Source organism: Pseudopipra pipra, chromosome 18 (genome assembly GCF_036250125.1).
Source record: "Pseudopipra pipra isolate bDixPip1 chromosome 18, bDixPip1.hap1, whole genome shotgun sequence".
NCBI classification, from domain to species: domain Eukaryota; kingdom Metazoa; phylum Chordata; class Aves; order Passeriformes; family Pipridae; genus Pseudopipra; species Pseudopipra pipra.
The window spans coordinates 4,911,476-4,937,054 of record NC_087566.1 but is presented as its reverse complement, the minus strand read 5'-3'; the positions used below and the strand labels follow the sequence as shown (position 1 = coordinate 4,937,054).

At 44.4% G+C, this 25,579-nt stretch overlaps 1 protein-coding gene across 3 annotated transcripts in view; it reads right to left on the bottom strand.

The window, feature by feature from the left end:
- The window catches only part of BCR (BCR activator of RhoGEF and GTPase), a 99,785-nt gene that overhangs the window by 42,120 nt on the left and 32,086 nt on the right, over nt 1-25,579 (bottom strand). For all 3 annotated transcript variants that reach the window (XM_064675405.1, XM_064675406.1, XM_064675404.1), the window contains one exon: nt 5,254-5,438. In XM_064675405.1, coding sequence (XP_064531475.1) covers nt 5,254-5,438 — 185 coding nt within the window. The remainder of the gene's footprint in view (nt 1-5,253; nt 5,439-25,579) is intronic.

Below are 25,579 nucleotides of genomic sequence, written 5' to 3'. Positions count from 1 at the left end.
GATTCAAAGTGGGCGTATAAAAGGCACTTGAACTCTTCCTTTGGTACAGTGTGTTCATACACCGGGCAATGAATGTGCTCAAAGGAGAGGCTTCCCATAAGGACAGCTCTGAATCTCACACAGAACCTGAGAGCCTACAAAGGAGAACAGCTATTCATTTCCATTTTTAAAGTGTAAATATATTTGTAAGCTTCTGCTAAACAGGCTGGAGGTGTCTCATTGTCTTGGTGATATTAAACAGGGCAAATTCTGTAATCAAGCCAATCATGCTCCATGCAGGGAGGGGAAGGAGCAGGGAGAGGAGCCAACATTATTTATAACATCAGTACTGGTGTGCCAGCTCTCCTCAGGAAGGGCTGTACATCCAGGCTGAGCCCTTAAGGAGCAAAGAATAGGAGAATAAAAAGGAAAAACTGCATCTGTTGGGGGTGGTGAGGAGAAAGCCACAGTAAAACAAAACAAACAAACCAACCCAAATACTGAGAGGAAGAAAGGAGAAGGATTTGGAAACACTGGAGAGAGAAGGACAAGCTAGCAACAGTAGTAACAAGCAGAGCAGTAACCCCATTTATTGCTGTAGCTTCAGAGGTCAACTTCTCTGGATCCCCTTGGGACCAAGCTAGGAGCAAAACCCACAGCCTGATCTGCCACAGCTCTGCTCTCTGCTGAGCTGGCAGACAGCAAGGACAAAAGGATCTGATCTGAGGAAAAGCAATGGCTGCCAATGCTGCACCAACCATGGACTGCACAGCAGAAAAGGGAAGAGAAATTCTACCTGGAAATCAATAAGTACCAGCCAATTTCTCCTCCAAACAGAGCAGACAGCAGGAGGTGGTCGCTCAGCTTTAGCACTCTTGCCTCCCTTGGTGTGATATGGGCAAGAATTGGAGAGATCTATTTTGGCAAAAATTCACCTGCACTGAAAAGTGACTCCTCTCCTGGGGGGTGGAACGAGCTTTGCCTTCCCACTGCTGTCCTGCACCTGCACCCACCTCCACATCTCTGAGCCTGGCTTTACTGGTGAGCAGATCTTGAAAGGCCATTCTTATTTCCACTCTTCTCATGGCTGCAATCTCTCCCCATATGAGTAGCAGCAGTAGGATCACAATGAATTAAGCTTCCCATCCTCTTTAGCCTCCAGGCTGCAAGCTACCCACTCCAAAACTCTTGGCAATCACTCTTTTCTACTGAATGGTGTCAGTCACCAACTTTCCAGCCCTCCCAACACTTTCCTATGTCCTAAGAATACTGTAGCAAGCTCTCCCTCTGTTCTCCTCTAACTCTGTTCAGGTATCTTCTCCACCTTTCACTCTGGCTGTAGGGGAAAGACAGACACATTCTCCCTCCTTCTGGGATTGAAGTATCACAACCTTTTACCAACACTGTCTGACACCTTCTGAAGCTACTGGCACTGTCTTATTTGGCAAACATTTGGGCTGACATTTTCCAAGAGAGGTTTCCAGAATTTTTGGAAAATTCAATCACAAAAGTTCAACTGTTACAGAAAGAAAGGTTTGGGAAAATTAAACCACTTCTCATGTTAAATAAACAAACAGCTTAAGCATCAGTGGAACCTATTTCTCCTTTTCCCTCTCTCCCTGTAGGTTTGCTTCAGAGCAGCAGGCAAAGTTTGGTAAAAGCTTTATGCCAGGACACACATAAGCAGCCCAGCATGAGACCCTGGAAGAGCCAGAAGAAGGGGTACGACCTCTCTTGCTCAATGCAAACACTTGTTAAGGTTTCCTAACCACAAAAATGACAAGTCAAGGGATGCTGAGATCCACACTACAAATGGCCACCTTGCTTATGCTCTCTCTGGGTCACAGACAAAACTGATGCTGGTGCCCTACTTGTCACCCTCCTGGGACACCAACAGTGGACACCCAGTGGAACGTGAACACATGAGAGGTGCTAAAATGGCACAGTTTGAGGGCAGCATCTTTTCATCTGCTTTTATGATGGAGGTGGTGAGAGGGATTAGAAAACACTCCCCATATGAGAAGGTGCAGAGCACCACAAACCTTTTGGAAGTTCATTGCGACCCTCAGCTCTTGGAACACTGACATGAGGTGCTGGGAGTTGGTCACCCTACACACTGGGGGAGAAACAGGATGCCCCTCTATAAGTAGTAAAGGAGGGATCCTTTCATTCTCTTTTAGAAAGAGGCACTGCTTTGACCACTCTGCACTTTCCCTATGGTGGCTGGACAGAATCCTGATGTGCCATCCAACCAAAGGATAGAGCTGCTCTAAGGAGATGGAAGGACTCAGTCAATACTTGGCAGAAAAATACAAAGCCCAGAGCAAGCCCATAAAATAAGTCAAAGCAAGATGCTCTCAATATCCAGATAGCAACAATCCAGTATCCAAGAGGAAAGCTGATCTCATGGATAAGGCAGATGAACATCACACCAAAATGCTTCTATGTCTGTGTGATGCTAAGTGAATTACTGAGTATAAAAATATCATTGTTTGCATTGTTCTCCATTTTTTTGGGTGTCTGACTGGAGTGCTGTTAACTCTTGGTTAGGAGTGAAAACAAAGGTATTTTACTTTAAATGTGAAGAAAACTGTACTAAAAGTCAGAACCTGGTTTTGCAGAAGATTACACATCTCACATTAAGCACCCCAAATTAGCAGGTGCTTTTCCTATAACCTGTCTGCCTTGATTACCTGTGGTTACTGAACATACCATCCTCTTATCTCACAGGAACACTGCAAGGATAATTAAGACCTGTGTAGCATTCCAACTGTACTTGCAGTTAATGGCCATGCCACTAGGAAATGAATACTTTAGAACTCAGAGCAGAGTTTGCAGTGCCCCATAAATAAGGTGCACACACAGCTCCTGGGGTGAAATGTTGAATCCAGTGAGTATCATTCACTGTGTTCACTGCACAGTGCAGGAGCCCCATAGGGAAAACAGGATGATTGAGTAATTCAGAGTTTTCACTGAGATTCCAGACAAGGCTATGGCATGAGGCAAGGCTGGATAACCAGAGTAATTTCTTAACTTCTGAATGACTTCACAATCTTAATATTTCGTCAAAGTAGTGTATGTAGTGCATGTTGTGCTGTTACATAGGGTTAACTTGATTTCCAGACTCTGGTCATAAGGATAATCTAAAATTTTCAGAAGTAACTGCAGGCACCTAAGGAAAAAGTAAAAGGGCAGGAGACAACTATAAAAGCAAACACAGGTAAACAAAACATGTTTTCTGCTAATCAAGTTTAGTGTAAAAGAAAATAGAATAGATGTGCATCCTGGTATTTCTGGTCTGACACATTTTATGTGCTTGGCTCAGCACAGTGTGTTTGACACTTAATTTTGTTACCGATGTCTCTTCCACTACAGCTGAAAACAGAACTACAGCAGAAGCCCTCTAACAACTCATGATGACAGAAAGTTTAACTTGCTTGGGAAATACTGCAACTATATGTAAATTAGTCTCTTCCTCCTTGTCATGGATTGTCCTTAATCAGTGGCATTGTCAACTGTGGACTAATTACAGATGGGACCGACTGAAGCAGTTGAGGTTCACAATTAAAAGTCCAATCTGTATCAGGACACCTCTTTCTTTTGGAAGCCATAAAACATCTTTTTATAGTCTGAGAGAAGAAAGCAGCCATTTATGTTCAAAATTATTTTTGAAAAGGCAGGCCTTCTAGCATTATTAAAGGAACTTTGAAATTAACTGCTGGTAACTGCTTATGAGGCAATACTCAAATAAATAAAGAACAAGATTAAATATTAGGCAGTGTTTCTTCCAGGCCTCCAGTCACAGGCACTATGACAACTGGTCCTTTGAAGATAACTCTCAGCCATGTGTAGTCACATCACGTTTTTCCTTCATTCCGAGAAACATAACCTGGAAATCTCAAGCCAATATTAAGCTGTTCTTGGAGCTTTTTGCATTTACTAATGATAATTTCTTCACTCAAAAGCCTCTTACATATCACAAGAATTCTCATCTTAAGAGATAAAAAAGCATCTCAAAATTAATAGACTAAAGCATAAGCAGCTAACTAGATTCCACACTTTACAGTCAAGTAAAACTAAGCAAACATCAACAATATATCTGCTTGATACTGCTTTGAGAGATCTTGACAATGCATTTTTATAAATGAGAAAGAAGAACAAAAACACTGTCTCAAGAAGGATTCTTAATCTGGAATTCATCCTGGAAAAGGCATATGATGTGGCAGTAACCAATAAAGAGGAGTAGAAAGATGTGTGTAATGAACACTGGGCACTAATGGCTTGTGGAACTTGTCAGACTCTTGACTTTTGAGGCAAGATAAATAAAACTGATAAAAGTGATGGTGTTGATTTGTACACTGATACCTGTAAAATATCCATCCTTTTCTTCTTAATTAATAGGACAGAACAATCTAAAGCAACAGATAAGTTAAACTACTTAGATGACAGATTTCCAAGTGTTATTCACAATGTGGGAATTCAAGGTTGTTGGCCACACTTTCTCAGAAACACAGTAGGAAGGCAGTGACAGTTGGCTTGGTGCTATTAAGCATTTTTATGAATGACTTGAGGTAACCCAAAGTCTCCAAATGACAAAGATATTCAAGGAACAGCAACTTGGGATTCAAGTGCTCTCAGTCTATTGCAAAAGGATAAACAGAAACAAAGGCTGAAAGTCAAAGAGACTAATTCAAGCTGAAATTAAGATATTTTTGACTGTGAAGACAGCAAAGCCAATAGTTATTTACCAAGGCATACTGCAGACTCACTACCAAGACTACTGTAAGAACAAAAATAGAATTGTTCTGTAAGTTCCAAGCTACAGCCACGCTACTGAACCTGAAACAAAAATAAAGCAAGGTAGCCTGAAGGGCCACATTAAACCAGAGGTCAGGCTAGGCAGTGTCTTCTGCACCTTTTATCTACCATTATATAGGCAGCTATTTAGTGAATAGTCAAATCCACCACAAGCAGTGGCTCTCCCACCCAAAGTCACCATTTCAGAGCTGGTAGTTTAATTCCTCTTATTCCACTTTCACAGGGTGAAGGGAATAGCTCTTGTATTCTAGATGCTTTATCAAAACCTTCAACCTACCTGAAAATACCTTTTATTTTCCTTGTGAAAGGCAATGACAACCCACACGCGGAGATGTATGAACACGTGTTGTTCTGCAGTCTGCTGTCCAAAATACCTGTTATCTAGAGACCCTCTCAACTGCAACTGTCACCAGTTCTCTCCACTAAAATTCACAGAGGAAAAGGAAAGGAACTCACCGATTTTGTAGATTCCAGAGACCCTGAGGACAGAGTGTCTCGGCTGCCCCGACTCTTGGAGCTGAGGTGTGGTGAGGAGGACGGCGAGTCATCGATGTAGGGCATCATGTCATGGTGTCTCCTCTGCTCCTCGGCGCGGTCGGCATCGTACGCGTAGCCGGGCGGTGTCCCCCCGAACGGGGCATCTGCAAAACACACAGAGAAACCTGTCTGCTCACACTCCAGGAGCCAGTCTGCTCCACCAGGCACTGCCTCCCAGCTGCCACAGCACTTACCAGTAAACCCAGAGTCGCTGATAGTTAAATAGAGGCATAAATAGTTAAATACAGTAGAGGCGTAAATTTAACTAAACTTACGTTGTCACCAAAAGCTCATTTCACTCATTCTAAGTCCTAAAAGGTAAAGTCCTTTCTAACACTAGTTGTCTCTTAATTACAGCTCTTTCCCTCACATTTTCCTTCAAAAGCATTGGCATCAAAATAAATCCTTTTGCAGGCTCCATAAAAGCTGTGCAGTCTGGGTTGAGGAATGCAGAGGTTGTGACAACAGACTCCACTTTTTCTATGGAACATAAGCAGATGATGCCCCTGCCAATTTAGAAAGGACAGACAATACATAGCTCAGGGGAGAAATGTAACTCTCTCCAGGACACTCAGGAACAAGAGGACCAGGAAAGAAAGGTCTCACATGTCAAGCGAACCAACCTTACTGCCAAGCCCAAAATCCTAAGAGGTCCTCTTCTGTTGGCTGCCCCTCCTCCTCAATTTTGAGCCCAACTCCTTAAACAAATGAACAAACCACCACCCTACTCCCTCCTGCCCATCCCATCTCCCCTCCCCCCCCAAAAAACCCCAAATAAACCAACAACATGTCCAAAACACAAAAAACAAAGGATGGTGGTATGAAGAGTCAAATTAGCCATTATTGCATGAGACCTCAATGAACTTCTGCAGGAAAAATGAGTATTAAAATTGTTCTGGTATCTTTAGTAGCTGCATACAGAGAGTGCTTCTGCAAAAACCTGTAACAGGACACACAGTGAGTAGCTCCCTCTGCCATAGGTTAAAAGGTCTTGCACCTCTCTGCACAAAGAATACATACAGGGCCAAAATTTGGTTTCTGCACAGTGGTACCAGACCATGAGCTCCATGGGCTTGGGAAGCCCCTTCACCTCTCAGTGCCCAGAAGTGTCCTGTGTGTGACAGCAACAGCCATGCATGGGGCACTGACCACACAATGGGAGAGTTCCCCCTCCTCTTTCAGCTACAAGTCACAGAATGCCACTCTTCTCTCAAAACTGAAAAATAACTCCAAGGAGATAAGCGAGATCCACTTTTACAGCAGCTGGTGAGCTTTATGGAAGACAAAACTACAAAGAAGAATAAAAATAATTACACTTCAACACAAGCAGAACGAATTTTTTACTTGTTTTCACAAATATTCAGGTTCTGTGAAAATAATAAGCAGCTGCTGCCAAGCATACTAATAATCCTGTTATACATCACTAAGGCAGGGTGGAGGAGTAACATTTTAAAGCCCACTTTCTTCCCTCACAGTAAACTCAGTTAAAGCATGACTCATTCCAGTAAAGGATGTGAACTTTATGTGGAACAGAATAAAACTTGATCCATGTGGCTGTTTCAGGAGGGAGAGCTGGTCTAGGGAATTTACGCAAACAATATACTGAAAACCCAACAATGCACTCACTGTAGAAACGAGCCTCTGTCTCAGCTCCTACCAAATACCACCCAGCTAAATAACAGCCCGATAGGAGGCCTTCAGGCTGCTGAAGGACCATGGCAGCATTATTTTAACAAGCTCAGTGAGTTCCATGTCCCCACCTGCTCGTGCTCAAGCTCTCAAGAGTTCCTCAAAAGACTTGTTAGATTGTCCAAGACCACAGGAACAAGGGGTGGGGGGAAGAGGTACATGTTCTCTGGAGGGAACCTTAGACTAGATGTTACAGGTTTCCAGAGCTCCACAACCATTCAGAAGACACCCTTTAAGCTGATTCGGTAACCAGAGGCTTGAAAGGTTGAGATAAGGATGCTCAGTCACAAACAAAAGAGATTTTTAGATACCCCAAAGCTGGATAGTTTCTACAACATCTGCAAGCCAAACAAATCTCATGCTGGAACTCTCAAAAGTTCTTTGGCTAAAAGGATGCAGAACAGGAGACTGCATTAGCCCCCACCTTGCACAACCAAACAGGCAAGGAAATACCAAAAAGGAAAAATACCCTCCTCACACACAGGTGGATGGTCTTCTGGTTTGGCCAGAAGGTTAAGGGACTGTTTTGACTCCAGAAACCAAAATAAGTAGGAATGAGGATGAGTGCCTCCTTTCATCTCGGCACTATTTATGCCATATTAAAATAATAATAATGAAAAACCCAAACAAACAAGACCCCATGCCAGAAAGAAAAGAACCCAAACCCACAAAATCTGAACACCACATCACTTCAGTGGAAGAGTACAGATACCTGTTTTCACTCAGGTGTCCCTTGTGCAACTTTCTAACCCAACAAGCCTGTGAGACATTACTGACAATTTAACACTGGCATTTATCCAAAAAGGAACATCAGTACTGGGCACTTATGTAGGCTTCATGCCAACTCGAGGAAGAGTTCTTTTTTCCTTTAGAAGTTTCTTCAAACTATTCTTATCCAAACCAGTTTCTCCTGTACACATGCAGTAACAAGACAAAGTCTCTGTGCAGAAATTAAGGCAGGAATATATTTCTTTCACTCCCAATGCTCACTTGCAAAATTTATAGTTTGCTCCACTTTTGTTAATGGGGGAGTAAATGCAGACTAAAATACATTAGCAGAAAGGCTTGCAGTGAATCACAGTATTTCCACTTTCCCCACTTTCTCCTGCTAAAAAACAGCTTCACACTTCTACCTTCCCTTCCATGTTGTGTCTCCTACTGCACAGGGACACCTCTACCTGAAAGAGAAGGAAAGGGCAGGTGGAGGACGTGAGCTCAGAAGAGGAGACTTATTGCCAGATTTGTAACAAGATTCAGCCTACCTTTGAATCACTTCATCTCCCTATCCATAAAAATGAAAATAACACATCTCAACAAGGAATGAATCTATCAGTGTCACAGACTGCCATGAGATCTATGCATAAAGCTCCACACAGAATTTAAAACTTTATTTCTGTATCCTCCAGGGATCCTTCACACATTAAAAAGCTTAGAAGTACTTATAATCCCTCTTCTTTCTATTATTGCTGCACACAGCACTGAAATCCACCTATGGAGATCTTAATTATCTCAAAGGCAGAAAGACCTTCTCGCTTTTATTCTGCCATTTTTTCCAACAGAAGCAAAATATTGCCACAGCCAGATACACTACACAAGCCTTAGCACCAGGAACAGAGGTAGCCTTGTATCTCTGTGATTAAAGAGCCCACTGTTGCTAGGGAAACTAGGTTATGGAGAGCTCCTCAGCCCAGCACAATGCTCACAGGCTGCTCAGGCTCCACCTGGGAGAGAAAAGCACAGAGATCAGAGCTGGGGCTCACCTGCTCTGACACCTCCAGCTGCTCTAGGTGCTGCTATGGAGATGGCAAGTGGAGACAGCAGATGGGCTCAAGCAAGAGCATTTGGTTTCTTAGCCAGTGTCTCGGAGAAGGTGAGCATTAAGAGGGTTCTTATCCTCCAGCCAGTCTCAGAGTAACCATCAGTAACTGAGCCACCAAGGCCAGAGAGAGATGAGACCGAGCAACAACAGACAACTGCTGGCAAGGGACAACTAAGGAAAAAGGCAGGCAAACAAGGATGGTGGGCTCAAACATGCTGTACTGAGAGAGCACCAGACAGACATGCCAAGGACACTGCTCCACGTGTGTCGTGCTTCTCATCTCACCAGCGGCCCCCTTTTCTCCCCCTCTTTGGGTAACCTGTAAGAGATCCCATCCCACTGAGAAGAGCAGCAGCTGTGACTCTCAGAAATGAGCCTTCTTGGCACACAAGAGGAACTATTTTTACCACTGGCCCTTGGACATTCTCTTACAGAACTGCTCTCCTGCACCAGCACCTCTTCGGGTGCACTGAACTGCCTGGGGGTACGAAGGCTCATCATCCATGCACACATTCTGCTAAAATCCTCAAGCATTTATTTCCACCCTTAGTTCTTACAGCAATGGCCTCTCTGGCCTTGTTTTGCTCCAGCTTTTGTAAATCTCTTCCACCATCTCCCTCCTCAGTTACTGCTTCCATCCTCTCACCTCCTTTCTCATCTCTGTCCGCTTTTCAATTTCTTTTGGTTTTCTCAAATATAATATTGCTTTTCTTTATGCTGTTGTGCCTCCCCTCTTCTAAACTGCTTTTTTCCCTCACTTCCTCAAATTTCACCTGGCTGAGGGATAAGGAAGAATCTAACAAATTTACAGCTACTCAAATTCCCTGGCACTCAGAGAGAGCACAGCAACACTGTTCCCTTGTCCTGTTGCCTACACCCTTCCTGCTGGGTGCCACATTCATTCTTTGGAAATATGAAATCACAGATCTAACTTGAAAGCAGGAAGGGTAAAAGAAATTAACTTCTAAATAAAAAGAAAGATTATCTGCATCTAATCCGAGGCCACACAATGGTTCAAATGCACGTGTCATACTTTCACAGCAGCACAACATCCATAGCTGCTTGAGAGGCTTAACAGCAGCCTGCAGAGAAGATTCCAAGCTAGCTGTGCTCCAGCTAATCCTGCTAAAAGAGCAGTGAAGCCACAGCAGCTCAGACCTGCCTGCCTAAGTAAATACCTAGAATCCTGGAGGGGGAAGGGAGGTGCACGTCCTGCCAAAGCCCCACATCACTGTGGCTTCATTGTGAATGGTACCAAGGCTAGCACGAGTTTGGAATGTCTACACTCACTCCAAAAACATCCCCACAGCTGCAGAGCAGAACAGAGCTAAGGCACTTTGCATCCTCTGTGTTTCTATGCCAGGGAATGTGTGAGGCCATAGATTGACAATGCATTGTCTTGGCAACAGTAGGGGTTTAAGGTTTCCCCACCAAGCCATAAACCACTGCATGGCCCCTTCCCCTCTTATCCCCTTAGTTCTGTAACCCCATGGATGCCTGTGGGCCAGATAAAGAACTCAGCCAGCTCAAAGAAAAATATCTTTGACGCTTCCCTTCTAAGCTGGATCAGCTCCCTGATCTAGTTCATGGCTCAGAAATCCAAACTGGAAGGATACATGCATGGTGGATCAGGGGTGGGTATGCTTAAAAGCTTCTACTGCAATTGAAGACATCATATTAACAAAACACTGCTTCATTTTCCTTTAGGCTGAAGCTTAGTCAGTTCCTGGGATTTACATGTGGCTGGTTTAGGGATAAATTACCGGAATGCAACACCACTCCTATTTTTGGTTTTTTTGTAACCTTTAAGTTACTAATGTGCTTTACCAACCTCAGCTCCAGGTTGTATATACCACTGTTTGCCTGGTGATAAACAATACAGAATCATGTAATTTTATTTCTTAGTGCTGGCCAAGCTACTTGGAGAAGGAGCAGGGATTCAGGCCCAGCGTATGTTAGAAGTACCTCAGTGTGGATGGGCTGAGAATGCAGTTGCCTAGGGAATACAGCACCACTCTCTAAAAGATATAACAGCTGAACTATGGAAAGCTAAGCATCCTGCTTATTTCCTTGACATATTCTGAATTGTCATCTCCAAAATCAGGAAATAGTACACTCAATATACACACTTTTGCACAAAGCTGAGATCCACAAACAATGACTATGCGTGTCTACCTATACCAGGAGCCTGTCCCACAGGTCACAAAGATCAAGTATCAAAAGGGAAAAACAATAGGTACCTCATCATTTCCCAGAGGAAATGTCCACAGAGGATGATCCCTCACACTGCTGAACAAGCTGATTGGGAGCATGGGCTGCAAAACTAGAATTGCAGTGAAAAACAACACAGCCCACCCACAGGAACACCCATGAACACACAAACCCAAGGCAGAGGGAAACATTTCCCACAGTCAGCCAGGCTGCAGTGGCCCTTCTGCAGGGAGACATGGAATGGGCTCCGAAAGCAATGCTGCACATGCTGACACCTGCAAAGAAACATTCTCCAGGGAATAGAACAAAAGGGCAACAGCACCCCAGGGAGGGAGGTTTCTAAATACAAAGCTGGACACTGGAATGACAACTACAGCTTATACAGCATCCCAAAACAGGAGTTTGTAAATCCAAAATTTTAGCAGGTCACCATATAAATTTCAGGTTGCCATCCTCTGCTCTCCCATTCCAACAGCTCATCTCTCTGAAGCACATGAAGTAACTGCAGAAACAGGCACCTGTCACATGTAAATTTTACACAATGCTTTGTTGTCTTTTGGGAAGGGCAAGGTCTGTGCAGGTGAGTGCCGTGTGTGTGTGCACAGATTGAGAACTGCACCTTCCTCTGGAGATGGAAGAAGGAGAAAGCAACATACCTTGCATATGGAAGCAGCAAAACAGCTGGTGGTTGTCTCCACCCTCCCTCCCCCGGGGGATCTCAGGCCATAAATGTTAACCAGACTCCAAGAAACTTCTGTCTCTATCACAGATGAGCTTTATCCTCATAGCAGACAGCGCCCTTAAGTCTTTAGGAGATGAATTAACTGCAGTCCACTTTTAATCTTTTAGGTGTGTCAAACCCAGACCATTAAACATCTAAAAAAGAAGATCAGAGTTCTTTAATCTGCCCATATATTCCATGAAGAGTTCATGCAGAGACTAGAGGACAGGTCTGATCTGTTTGGAGCAGTCTGTTACTGAGACATGTCCCTTTTTGCTCTTATTGGCATATTTGTGGGGACAGATTTAACACTCACACAGATCCAATGCTCACACAGAGCAAGGGTCCACCATCCAGCCGGGATGTGAAAGCTGGGATTACTGAGCCCATTCTCCACCTCAGGGAAACCTAAGGAGCCCTCCCATGGGACAGAAGGAGCTGCTCACTAAGGCTACTGAGGGAGGCCTTAAGAGGGAAAAAGTCAGGAAACTAACCTGGATTATCCAGGAGAGTCCAGACAGGACTGCACTGTAGCACGCAAATTCCAAAGATCTCCTTCTGCCAGCCAGCACAACCTCCCCTCTGCTCATCCTTGCTCCAGACAACTCTGGTTAGCAGCCCCGGGGTGCTGCATGCTGAGAGTGCAGCCCAAGCTGCCCCCACACCTCACACCCAGCCAGGCTCTGACCGAGTGCCTGGCACAGCGGGCAGCAAGGGAAGAGCAGCCGAGGTGTAAATTCCCATCTCTCCAGGACTTCTGACACTCGGATCAGCTTCAATGCAGCTGAAATGCTGGGAGGGAAACGCAACCATCGCTCACCACAAACCAGACAGGGGAGTCCAGCTGATATCGGCAGCTGGGATTAGGAGGAGAACGGGTTACACACTCAGAAGATGTGGCCTTTCACATACAGGGTGTCTCCACGGCAATTCATAAATTTTAGGATGTACGATGAGCATGTGGGGTGTAACTAACGTTAGGATAGAAAGTTACACCCAGAGTCACTGCAGAAGGCAAGACTTGAACATTTTTCTGTGACAGCTGACAACACCAATGTCCTACTGGCTGCTGCATGTGCTCCAGGGCACCCACAAGGTTTAATCACCAGCACCGAGAGCCTTAAACATCAGTGAGCAAACACACACATACAGGAATGAGGTATGTTCCCATACACATACAGCAATGAGGTATGTTCCCATACACATACAGGAATGAGGTATGTTCCCATACACATACAGGAATGAGGTATGTTCCCATACACATACAGCAATGAGGTATGTTCCCAGCATGACTGGCTGCAAATACGTTGCCAACAGGTGAAGACAGAAATTTTGGTGAGGCCTGAATTACACAGGTACCACACTGGACTCACAGGGCAGGCCAGGGCCAAAAGCTGGGAAACTTGTTGTCCTTTTTCCTTTTTTACTGCTCCTCCTCACTGTTTACCACTGGGCACAACGCAACACCCCATAACAGGGATGAATACCTCAAACTCCTGCCTTGGGGAGAACACAAAGTGAACCTCTTTCCATCCAGGGTCTATGTCTTTAGATTCCTCTGTTGTTCTATGTTTTCCCAGGCAGGCTGGAAAGGTTTCCATGTTCAGTTCATGCTGGCAGTCAGGCCACTGGATGTCCTTGGCAAAGGAAACCCCAAAGCAAAGTGGAACATCTCTGCAGTTTTATTTTCCACTCCTTACTCAGGATTGTGCACCAAGTTTAGCTATTCTGCAAGTCTAACAGGCAGAAGGTAAATTTTAGGCGTGGTTGTTGACAGTTGAAGACTTTTTTTCAGCATGAAAATACATGGACAGGAAGGTACATTCAGAAGTACATGTGGCTTGGCCCCAAAGGCACCAGGAGCGTTAGCATTGACTAGACCAGAGGTGCAAGCTGACTGAAATGGAGAAAAGGTTTCTGTGAAAAATAAGGCAAAAAACACCCAAAACAAAACCAAACAAGTAAACAGCAATGAACACACACAGCTGAAAGGTGAAGAACCAAGAAGTCAATTTGCCAACAAAAGCAGGGGCTGCATTATGAGAGCTCAAGTTATAGGATTCAAGCTGTCTCCCCTCTGTAAGTTCCTGTCCATGTCTTCCCCACTGTCCTCTAAATCAGGTTTGCAGGGAGCACAGCAAACCACAGTAGGAGCTGGCTAAGCTAAAAATAACTGGAAAGAGTTATTTTATAAGTAAGAGCAGTTCCCTGTTCCATTTCACTGATCCTCTCCACACAATGCAGCAGCACAACAGCACAGAGGTGGGATGGAGCAAACCTGACTGCTCAGGTCAGCACTCCTGCTGTGCTCAAACTACAGCCTTCACTTCATTTCTGGAAAAAAAAAACAACCTGGTAACAAAACCCAAAAGGAAACTGCATGTACTGACTCCACTGGGGGGGCTGCTTCTCCCATACCCAGTGGGGCTCTACCATCTGCCCCATGAACGAAGAAAATTCCAACCATCAGCAGCATATATTTACTATTTTGTTCTTCACAGTTGTCTCAGAGCTTTGCAGCCACTTCAAACAATGTTTGGCAACAGGAATCCCCAGAGAAGTAAATTATAAAATTAACAGAAACAAAATGGAGCAATTGCCACACCGTGATCTGTTAAAAACCCCCACAATGTATATACACCTTTTTTCCTGTACTTAACTAGAGCAGACAAACAGTCCTGGCATGCAGAGGGGAAAGTATCTGTTAAAACAAAAGTTTAACTGAACTGACAGTTCTGTGAGAAGGGAAGGGAGGGCCAGCCCTAGGCAGTGGGGGGTATTAAAGTCTATTAAAAACACCCAGTAAACACGTTTGATAGGAATACCATTCTGTATCTAGATCTTCAGCCTCTTTCAGGATGAGTTGCTCTGGCTTTTTTTTTTCAATATTGTTTTGTTTTCTCACCAGTGCAGCTAGGACACTAAGAAGCCAATAAAGCTCGTTGCCCTTTTCCTGTTTACACTGTAAATCTTGCCATTGACATCTTACTTGTAACACTCTGAAAAATAAGCTATTGATTTACTATCTGGGCCTAGAACAAGCAACCCAAGCTAAATGCCTTGGTAGGCAGATGGCTCTGCCTACACCACTGACAACCTTTTCTGAACACAGCTGCTGCCCAAGCTCAGTGTCTTCCTGTCATCTGGCTGGAGAAGAAAAAACAACAGTTTTGTGTCATTCATAGTCATGGCAAGGTAGTTATAGAAACTTTTTAAAATCAAAAATGCTGAAGGTAGAACACAGCTCCCTGTCAGCAGTAATAAACACCATCTACTCCTCATCTCTTCCCTTGAAGCTACTAATTAAGATGAAGGTGTCACATGGTTGCTTAGGGTTAGTAAGTTCTCACCTGACACACCATACCACCCTTCTTCACAAACTGTGGGCTTCTCTGCAGAATCTGCTTTTAGAAGTGGAAGTCCTCCTCTAATTATATGATTGTGAAGACTAAATTTAGAAAAACATGATTCCACAACAAGCAGCACAGTGGTGCCAGAGTTCTCTGAGGAGCTGAAAAGCAGATGAGAGGGAAGACCTCTCTGTCTGAGCTCATGGTGCACTTCATCAGACACCAACAATGCTGGTTTACACTCCAGCATCATTGACTGATTCACTGCTGTTCAGATTTTATTAAAACATGGGATAAGAGGGAGCTTATTTTGGTAACACAGATGTGTTAACACCAGCGCTTCGTTAAGCCCTGACATCCCACAGCATCAATGAGCCTACAAGTGATTTTGAAGCCTTGCCAAGGGGAAGCACTAAAATGCCAATGAATTTCAACCAAAGGGAAATAGGACCACACCAGTCCCAAGTAAAACAACCTGTGTGGATGTTGGTGTCCCCCAGCAGCTTTGTTCTGTACCCAGACTTGTACACACAGAGCAGAGCCTGCTCAGAGAGCAGCTCTAAAAGCAAACTATTAAGTGTTCTCAAGCCCAGCAAGTTCCAAAGCAGTTTCACACAGTAACTTTGCACCAAGGGGAAGAACTGAGCTCTTGTGGCTCCCTAATATTTTGAGGTTAACTGTGGATATACAGGGACACACAGACCAAGGCAGGATCAGAGCTGTGACTCACACACACACACACACACACACACTCACTCTTCAAGGGCACTCAGAAGCTGCAATTCAGGTCAGCTGGTGCAGGAGAAGAGGGCAAAGCAGAAGGACTTACCTGTGAGAAAAGCTCTCTCCACTGCAGGCCCCAGAGAAGCCTTTGCACTATTGCTGTACTGCAGGGGGTGTAACTAAGGATTGCCAACAGTCAGGGCTCATTCCCAGGCAAGACACAAAATAAACAGATTTTCAGGGGAGTGTGTCCCCAAAGGTCACCTCCCCACACAAGACCTTCTCTTTCTCTCGTGGTGAAGGAAGCTTGTCAGGGAAACTCTCTGGACACAAAGAGGTAAAACCCACAAGTATCTGTACATAAACACACATATACATATATATCTATGCACTCCCACAGCAGATTGATTCAGCTATCTGGGAAGAGGATTTGGTCTGCCAAAATACAGGCTGAACCCAAGGAACCCAGAGCAGGCTCCTCCTGAGCAGTCTGCACAGTAGAATAAGATTTTCAAAGATTAAGCAGAACAGCGCAGACACATCCAGAGCACACACAGCCAATGCTGATGCTTGCTGCTGTTAACACTTTCATTTCCAAATTCCAGTGCTTAATAAAAACAGGTAAAGAGTCTGAGCAGCTAATCCAGAGCATAACACAAGCCAGAAGCAGAGAATTCCCACTGGAGCTAGTTTAAAGCAAGAAAACTTTAAAACCAATGTAGCAGCAAAAGAAACACCTTTTCCATGTGATTTTAGAATTACTTTCTCCTTTTATTTCCAGTGGCATGCCCCTCCCAAAAGAGCCAGACAACTATTCCCCAAGATGAAGCACTGAAATTCCAGAAGGAGTGATAATCACAGTGGTCTGACACTGGCACTTAAGGCCTGCTTCTGACTTCAAGCCTGAAAAAAAAAATCAATTATTTACCAGAATTACGACCTACTTAGCAGATAATAGCCTGGGATCTCCTCCCTCCCCCCTTTACAAGCAACATTTTGCTGGAGAACAAAGCATTAAAAAGGAAAGTATGTGGGAGTAGCTGGAACAGGGGCTGTTTTGCAGGAGCTCTCAAGCCCCAGCAGCACCCACATCACTGCCCCAGGCAGCTCCCGGGGGCAGGGGGTGATGGGAACCAGCTGCCTTTGTGCTGGTGGCCACTGAGCCCACTGGGACCAGCCAAAGCAATGAACAGCCCTGGAGAGCTGTGACTGGCACCTGAAGAGTGGCTGTGGAAACCCTGCCCACACGATGCTCTGCATGAACTGACACTGAACTCTCCACTTTGACAGAAAAAAAAGAATCTACAAATCTAAGAAACACAAAGAGAAGCTCTAAGGAGGGCCACCTACAGCCAAGAGAGAACCCTCAAACTTTTGACACAAAATCCAAAATCTTCAAAACACTGAGTTTCCAAAAGCCCTTTAAGTCAGGCAAGAGATAAGAGAACTTTGTGCCCAAATGCATTACAAGTACACATACAGTCTTGGCACCTTAATCAGACACCATAGAAAGAATGTAAACCTAAATGATTCTTTGGCCTCACTCAATTAAAGTCAACAGAGGTGGGGAAATACAAATTCACAGCAATTGGTATTGCACTGGAAGCTGCTTTCACCCCACTTAGCCCCCAAGAACTGATTTAGAAATTATGTCAACCTAAACTCCTTAATATAGTCCAGAAGCACATCCGGAAGCAAACAAAAATCTTAGATGGGATAAACTGCTTACTGGAAGGGGATCAATCACTTGCCCACAGAAGAAATCCTCACAGTTATGCTCCCCCTATCAGAGGGAGAGGATCCAGGCCATGGTTTCTGACCTGACCAGACCATTTTGGAAGGGCAGAAGATTAGCCAGGCACAGACACTCCCTCTGAACCGAGTAAACTGTTCCTACAGCTGATCTCTGTGCCAGTAAGGGAGCACACACCCAGAAGGATGGCTGCACTCCTCCAGGCAGCACAGCTGCCTCCCATCTTCATTCCTTTTATAGGACATGTATTTATTTGTTTTAGTCTCTTGTCTTTCATATGGGGTTTGTAGGCAGTTAAATATTTTGAGTGAAAACTCCACAGACAAACCAAACCCCCCTTACATGGAATACACGTACAGTGAGAAGCAAGCAAAACACAACAGGGGAAAAATAAAGGAACACTTGTACATCAGCACTATATTTAGATACTGCTTTACCAGGACTTTTACAGAAACTTGGAAGACGTGTTGTGTTGATGCTTGGTCCAGCCCTAAAAAGCTTCAAGCGATTTGCCACAGCCCTGAAATAGAATTTCTGACGTTTTAGACTCCAAGCTGCACAGAGCAGATACTGTTCAACTGCACAGTAACTGTTTTCTACAAAACCTCTGCATGCCACTACATTTCCTGGGTTAATGCTTCCCTTTAATTTTCAGCAGCAATTTTAAACAACAACTACACTGTCTGACAGACTCACACACTTTGATAGGTTTGAGATGACTGAAGAATTAGTGGGATAAGACAAGATTCCTGTCAATATTACTACAGCAGAAACACAGAAACACTACTTCTAAGTTGCTAAATGGGACTAGCCAGATGATTATTTCAAGCAGGATATTCACTCCCATGAAGTGGAAAGTTGGATCCTGCCCCAAGAGCAAGATTTGACCAGAATGGAAGACAGACCCAAAAAAACCCCATTAACCTGGGATTTGTTTTACTTCCTCAGAGTGGTGCATTACAGATTTTATACAGTTCATAAAATGCACCCACCCAGCACAGTGGGCACATATTTTATTACAAAAGCTGTATGTGGCAATGGAAGCCCTCTTCGGAACATCACTACCACAAACAACCACTGCCTCCAAGAGGCTTCTTTTTTTGCCCAAATATTCATTTCTCCTTCTTAAACCAAAGTAATTAAAAAGAAAAAAGAAGGGATGTTACTTGGGAAGGTAAAATAAAGGGGGAGTATTGATATAGGACATGGGGAAGTTCTGGGACCACACTGGTACCTCACAAGCCCAAGCAATTCACGAAAATAAGTCTTAGATTCAAGCTATTTGAGCAAATTTTAGCCTAGATCCTTGGCCAAGAAGCTTTCAATCAAATAAGCGTAGACTATAAAACCAGCAGGTGTTAAAGATGCCACAGAGAATGACATCAAGTCGTAATGGAAGAAACACAGTTCACACAAAGAGATGACAAATATCCTCAGGCACTTTCTTCCTCTTAATAATCACAACCGTTTAAGTTGTTACTCTCACATCAGCAGCCCAGGGCTTGGGGACCACAAGTGGCTTCACTCAGCAGGAGCTGCAGGAAGTGAAACACCCTCTCCGTCTCTTCTCTCCCAAAATAGAAATGGGCTGGACCTCAGTACCAAGTGAACACTTCATGAAGAGAAAGCTGCCTTGCAACAGCAGCCTGGTAGAGATGAAAAACGATGGGATGGCCTCATTTTTGTTTCTGGGTTTGTTTTTTAACAGATGGGAATGAGGAGAAGAGAAACAAAACAAGCATAACTCATTCCTTTCGCATATTACTCCCAAATGCAACAGCCAAGGAAAAAAGTGAAGCTTCATAAGCACCTGCACTGATGATCCCTGTGCATCAATGAATCTAAACACAGTTTTCATGAAGCTAAAGGCCAAATTCAGTGAGCAAGGTGAGGACTTTCTAGGTAAAGGCAGTGCACCCTTGTGCCCATCAACTACCTCTCAAAGATTAAAGTACTCACTCCTCAGTTTTATGTCAAGCAGACATGTCTTGCCTTCAATTAGTGTGTCCCCCTTCAACAGGAGCAGGAGGACCCACAGTCTGTTCAGCTCCATTACAAGACAGGTTCTCCAGCACCTGTGAGCAGCACCTGATGTTGACAAATGGGAGGGGAATAAGAAGAGGAAAAAAAAAGCACAGCTGACCCTTATCAAGGGGTGGCACTACAATGACCTGGACATCACATAAACTGGATGTTAACCAAAGGACTTGGTTGCTTAGTCACTACTTCTATTCTCTACTAGTCACTACAGGACCTTCAACTGCCAGGTCCCTCTTCCAAACCCTGGAGATTTAGTCTTAAACTGACCCTGGAGTTACCCTGAAGTCGTGCACACACTGTTCTGCCTCCAAGAGGTACAAAGGGTCACAGGGACAAAGGCAGTGAGTCTCAGGACCTGAAGTGCTCACACAAGGGACTATTTTAATAGAGAACCACAAAGTATTCCTGCTGCTGTTGTGTCTTGGCTATGAGGATTTGAGCCTAACACGTGATTCTCCTTCCCTGGCTGCCCCCCTCTGCTCCCAGGGAAGGATGAGCACTGCCTGGTAGGTCCCCAGCAAAGAGCAGCCACTATTCCTATTCTGTGACTGCTTCTTGGAAACCAAGTTTCCCTGTGGGACCTGGCAAAAAGCCAAGGGTGAAATGTAAAATTTAGTAACAGCAGGATCTGCCACACTGCACTCTCAGAGCACAGACTTTTCTAAAGGGATTACTGGCTACCAGCCACTCTCAGAGGGGGCTCTTTACATGAGGCTGGCCCTTGTCGGGGGATGGCACAGACACGAGGTGACAGAGACACAACAACCCGGCGTGCACTCACTGGGGATGAACCCCTGTGAGAACCAGGAAAATGCAGTTACTGCAACAGAGGGTCTTGTCAAACCACAGCAGTAACTGCACAGCCACTGCCAGTGCCCCAGCCAGCACTGCAGCCCAGGGCAGCCCCTGCACGGGGGCTCAGGCCCCGCTCCTCTGCTCCGGGCCAGGCAAATGCCACAGGTGGAACCAGCGCTTCCCAGAGACCACTGTGCCTTGGCAGCCCTGGAACTGCTCTCACAAGGACATTAGTGACCAATGCTCTTTCTCACCAGGTGTGTGAACAACCAGCAGACAGTACTGGCACGTGGAAGCACAGGCAATCATGGGGGATGTGGACAGATGGGCACTGCCAGGCATTAAGGAGGATTGTGCTCAAAAGACAGGGGTTTGAAATCCACCTCTCACCAAAAACTTGGAAGGACCATATTGCAAAATGCGCTTCCCTCTGGATATACAATTTCTTATTCAAACCCAGACTCACCTTTCAGGAATGTGAACAGTCCAGAATTAAAATGTCCCTCTCTCGCAGTATTTTCCCTCCAGTTTGCCCTCTAGATAGCACAGGCTTGCCTCTCTCATTGCTTCTGACCAGAATGTAAAGCTTCTTCTTGCCTTCCAAGAACCTGAGACTTCTCTTGCTTAGTCCACAAGGTCTGCCAAAAAGTCAGGACTGGAAAAAGTTTTGTGTGTGAATATTCCTATTTCACTATCCTTGTTTTACAAAAATGCTGGGAAGAATGCTACACCCCAGAGCTGCACATATGCCAGAAAACCTGCAGCTTGGTAAGAAACTTGGAAGAGGACACTTCCAGTAAAGATTCCCACCTCCTTCAAACTCTGTTACTAATCCACTTTTCCTCCTGAATGCTGTCCATACATTACAGATACCCCAAGAATGCAGCGTGGGTCGTGCACAGCCCTCCACATCTGGAGGCCTTCAAGCAACGGGAGGCCAAGGCCACAAAGCTTCAGGCACCCTCCAGTGAGCTCAGCCAGCTCTGTGGTTTAGTACCCAGCCTCAAAACACCACATTCTCCTTCTGAACCTACCCAAACCAGCTCAATTAACAGGCCTGAAAGTTGTGTATAAAATATATATTATTTAAGGGAAGCAAGGAGGGGGAGAAGCCATGAATAGAAGCCTTTATGTCAGGAGTTACTCCCTACCTAGTTGTTGGGTATTTTAAATCTCTCCCTCTCCACTGTCCATGATTATTGAGTTCAATAAAAGGGAAGGAGGGAACCACCTTGGACAAGCCCCTTCTGCTTAGTTTCTGTAAATGGTAACAACAGGTCTAGTCAACCCTATTTCCCTGTTTCCAGAGCTAGTCTTTCCCTCTGTTCTCAGGCCAGACACAAGAAGTGTTATACACAATGGCAACCAATGCCCAAACCTCTTCCATTCTTTAACTAGCAGAGCCCCTGGGAGTGGTCCTACAGAGCAAGGCTCTCCCTCAGTGATGAAAAGAGCTCCCACATGCAAAAAAAATAAGGTATTTCTTGGGATGTCATTCCTTGCAAGAAATGGAGCACAGACATCCTGCAGTACTGTCCAGAAGAAATGGAAGAGAAGACTGAAGAAGAGGCTTTAAATAGAACTTTAAAAGCAGTTGCTTCAAACGGAAACCCATCAAACAACTTTTTCCTGCACAAGCAAATAAATCCCAGTAATTTCTGAATGTTCTTTCAGTATTCTATCCAAAGGGTCAGGAATTTTAATGCAGCAAAAATCTCTGTAGCTAGAAAGAATTGAAACCTTTTTCTGCCTTACATGGGGAACCCATTTAATGTCAGCTGTGTAACAGATTATACGTGCATGGGAGTTAATGTCTCTCCTGGCAATAGTTAACAAATTATCCCAGTAACATCAAAATTATACCAAAATTCCACCACAAAGGATAAAACTAGCTTACAGGGCAACAGCTTTGCACTGAGTGAGCTAGAGCTGCAAAGCAGGACTAAAGCCTGATTTAGGTTTGCTTCTGTCTGCAACAGTAGAAACAAAAATTTCAGCTGAGAAAAAGAAAGACTAGAAGAGCTGGTGACAAACAGGGAATTCAATCCAAAGAGACCGGATGGCAAAGAGAAGGTGGCTTCTCTAACAGTGACAGCTGGAGAAAGGAAGTCCTGGCATGCAGGAAGTTCAAGGCAGAAAACACTTTCCACACCTCCAGGACTGCTGGAAATTAGGAGTTTTCCAGTAACTTAAATTCAATTGCTTACATCATCACAGCTCTGAATGCAATCAGACTGCTCTGGGAACTGGCAAAACCCACCACCACCTCCAGTATCACCTGGGCAGCTCATTATTCATGAGAAGTGGCACCATGAACTTGTGGATCCTGCAGATGTACAAAGTCTGACTAAAAAAAGAAACAACTCAGTGATTCACAGCAACCACTGGAAAAGGGTCTAGGAAACTCTTCTGCAAGGTTGCACAGCGTGGCACCATGGTTACTAAGACAATACACGGCACAAAATCCTGCTGTATACCTAATCCCTTTGTGTTTAACCATCTGGGACAGCAATTCCTTTCATGCAATAGGGAAAAGCCCCAGTGTTTGTCCAACATCCAAGTTTTTCCATTGTTTCTTATCTTTCCAAATTTACAGATGTACTAAATGTACTATTTATTCATTACTATCAGGACATGTGACAGAAAGGCAGCAGCTAAGGAGATCAGGGTATTTTGTCCTGCAAGTGAACAGTTTGACTCTAGGAAGAGCCAGATTAGCACCCAGTAATGCCTGCACTTTCTCAATTTTTAAACTGAGATAATACCTACCTATACTTGGAACTTTAAAGTAATGGTTAGAAAAAAAAAATATATTTGCAGATCTTTGGGTGGAAGTCAGTTATTACAGGTGACATTAACTCTTCTTAGGCAAACCACTTGCACCTTTCATGGCAGGGAGGATTTGGTAGGTGAATTTGGATAATCTATATAGCTAAGGGCTGAATTATTCAATTGCAAATCAAAGAAATTCCAAAGCATCACTCAGGAACAGCTTTCTGAGACAAGGAAAATTAGACACCTTTAAGTTACTGTAGAAACAAGCAAAGCACACAGCCACACACAGCTGCAGAAGTTCAGAATTACAGCAATCCAAGACCCACAAAATCTTGCATATATCCCCCCCTCTTCACCAAGCTGCAATGCACTATTTTGCAGTCAAGCTCTTCTGGACACCATACTTTACTCCTCTTTTACCTCTTCTACCCAGTTCTTTAGTCAAAGCAAGGGAGAAAAAACTGCATCAGTCACTAAGTCAGAGCGTTTATGGTTTTAGCCCCTACAGACTCCCTTCAGCTGTGGTTTGATGGATGCCAGTCCCAGCAGCTGGTCTTTGGACAAGCTTATGCAGGAATTGCCTTGACATCTTCTTGAACACTTATGCATTATTATTTTGAGAGCTTACAGGTAGGAAGGTCACTGTAGAAGGGCATCTCTCTAACACATCCTCCACTTCTCAAAATCATGGAATATGACAGCACATCTGCTGTCAGGGTGCTGCAGCAGGAGGAAGGTTAAAGGCTGAGCCAGCTCCTGTACACGTCCCACCAGCATCCCTCTGCTCTCACCTGGAGCCTCAGCTCTACACTGAGCCGAAACCCACTCTGCTTCTACAGCATGAAACATCAATAAACAAATAAAAATCAGTCCATGGGACGCTGCTGTGACCTCCAGCACACACAGCCAGCCTGCTGGTGCAGCCTGGGCAGTCTGCACTGCTCTGGGAGCTGATGGCAGTGTGGAGGGAGCTGGGCACTGCCACACCTCAGCACACCACAAACACAGCTTCAGCCACTTGACACCAATCCCCATTACTTGGTGTCTTTTTTTTGTTTTCTCCAATCAATCATCCCCTTAAAGTCAAATTCTGGGGTTTCCTGTTGTTAGGAACGGGGATTCATTGCTTCAGCCTGGCTTCCTCTAGGACACATGGGGACGAGAGATAAGCCCTCCCTTTCAGTCAGTGCTGACCACAGATAAGCAGAGGGGCTTTATTATTTTCCACCTGGCTCCACCAGCAGAACACAAGCAAGGATAATCTGAAAACCTGACACGTTGAGGAGTGGAAGAAGCAAATGTTTCTTCAGCAAGTCTCAGCTTGCTAACAAGGTTTAAGCAACAGGGCACGTTATTTTCGGCTCAGGAAGTAACCAAATCTTATCATTCCGCAGGAAAGAAAATTAGTTCTCCTCCCTAGGAAAACTGAGGGTGAATAGCTGATGTGCATAACCATTCTTTGGAGAGCAACACAGGCTGGCAAAGCTTTTCAAGCCAGCCTTTAGCCACATTAACTTTAACATAAAAGAATGTGAAGACCACAGTCTAAGAGATGAGGAAGCTTTGCCATCTCATCCTTTGCAGGGAGGCACAGGTAGCAACACTTTGGAGTGTCAAAGAAATGACTGAGCAAAAAAGAAGAGGAGAAGGACTTAAAAATACACTGTAGTTCTAATGCTTCAACAAATACCAGGAAATTCCAAAGTCCTGCCTCTCATTTTGTCCCAAAATACAATGGTATGATTTAAGAAGGGTGTGTGAAAACTTACTTGGTGCCCCTTAACTGCACATGCTGTTGCCCACAGGCAGAGAAACTGTGCTCCAAACAGGCACTGCAAAGTCTGATTTCTTACCACCTCAAGCTGTGATGGAACAGATGCACTTTTAATATTGCTTTTGCTTTATATCTTGACCCATGTCACCTTTATATCCTGTACCCACATCACCCTGCACATCTTGCTAGAGAAAAACTTGTCCCCTGGAATAAAAGAAGACAGCATTTGGAGAAATAGGGAAGCAGATTAAATGAATTCCTAAACCCATTTCAACAACTGTGCTTCTCGTTTATGTTCATGTGCTGCATTCTCCAATGTTTTCTAGTTGTTGCCACATTCCTAAAGACAGCTATCAGCATGGCAATTGCCACTACAAATCTGGAGTTCTGTCTTTAGACTTAAGATGAAATAAGGTCTCAGAAATGAGATGCAAGAAAACAAGTCTGTTTTCAAACCTTTGGAAACTCTTAGTCAAACAGCTGAGACAATGTTTCTGCCCTGGAAGAATGTGCTCTGTTCATCAGAGCGCTTTATGTAGATTTTCCCTGTGCTTCCACTTCCAAGCTGGTTCCTTCTGCTAAATCAAATCCTGTG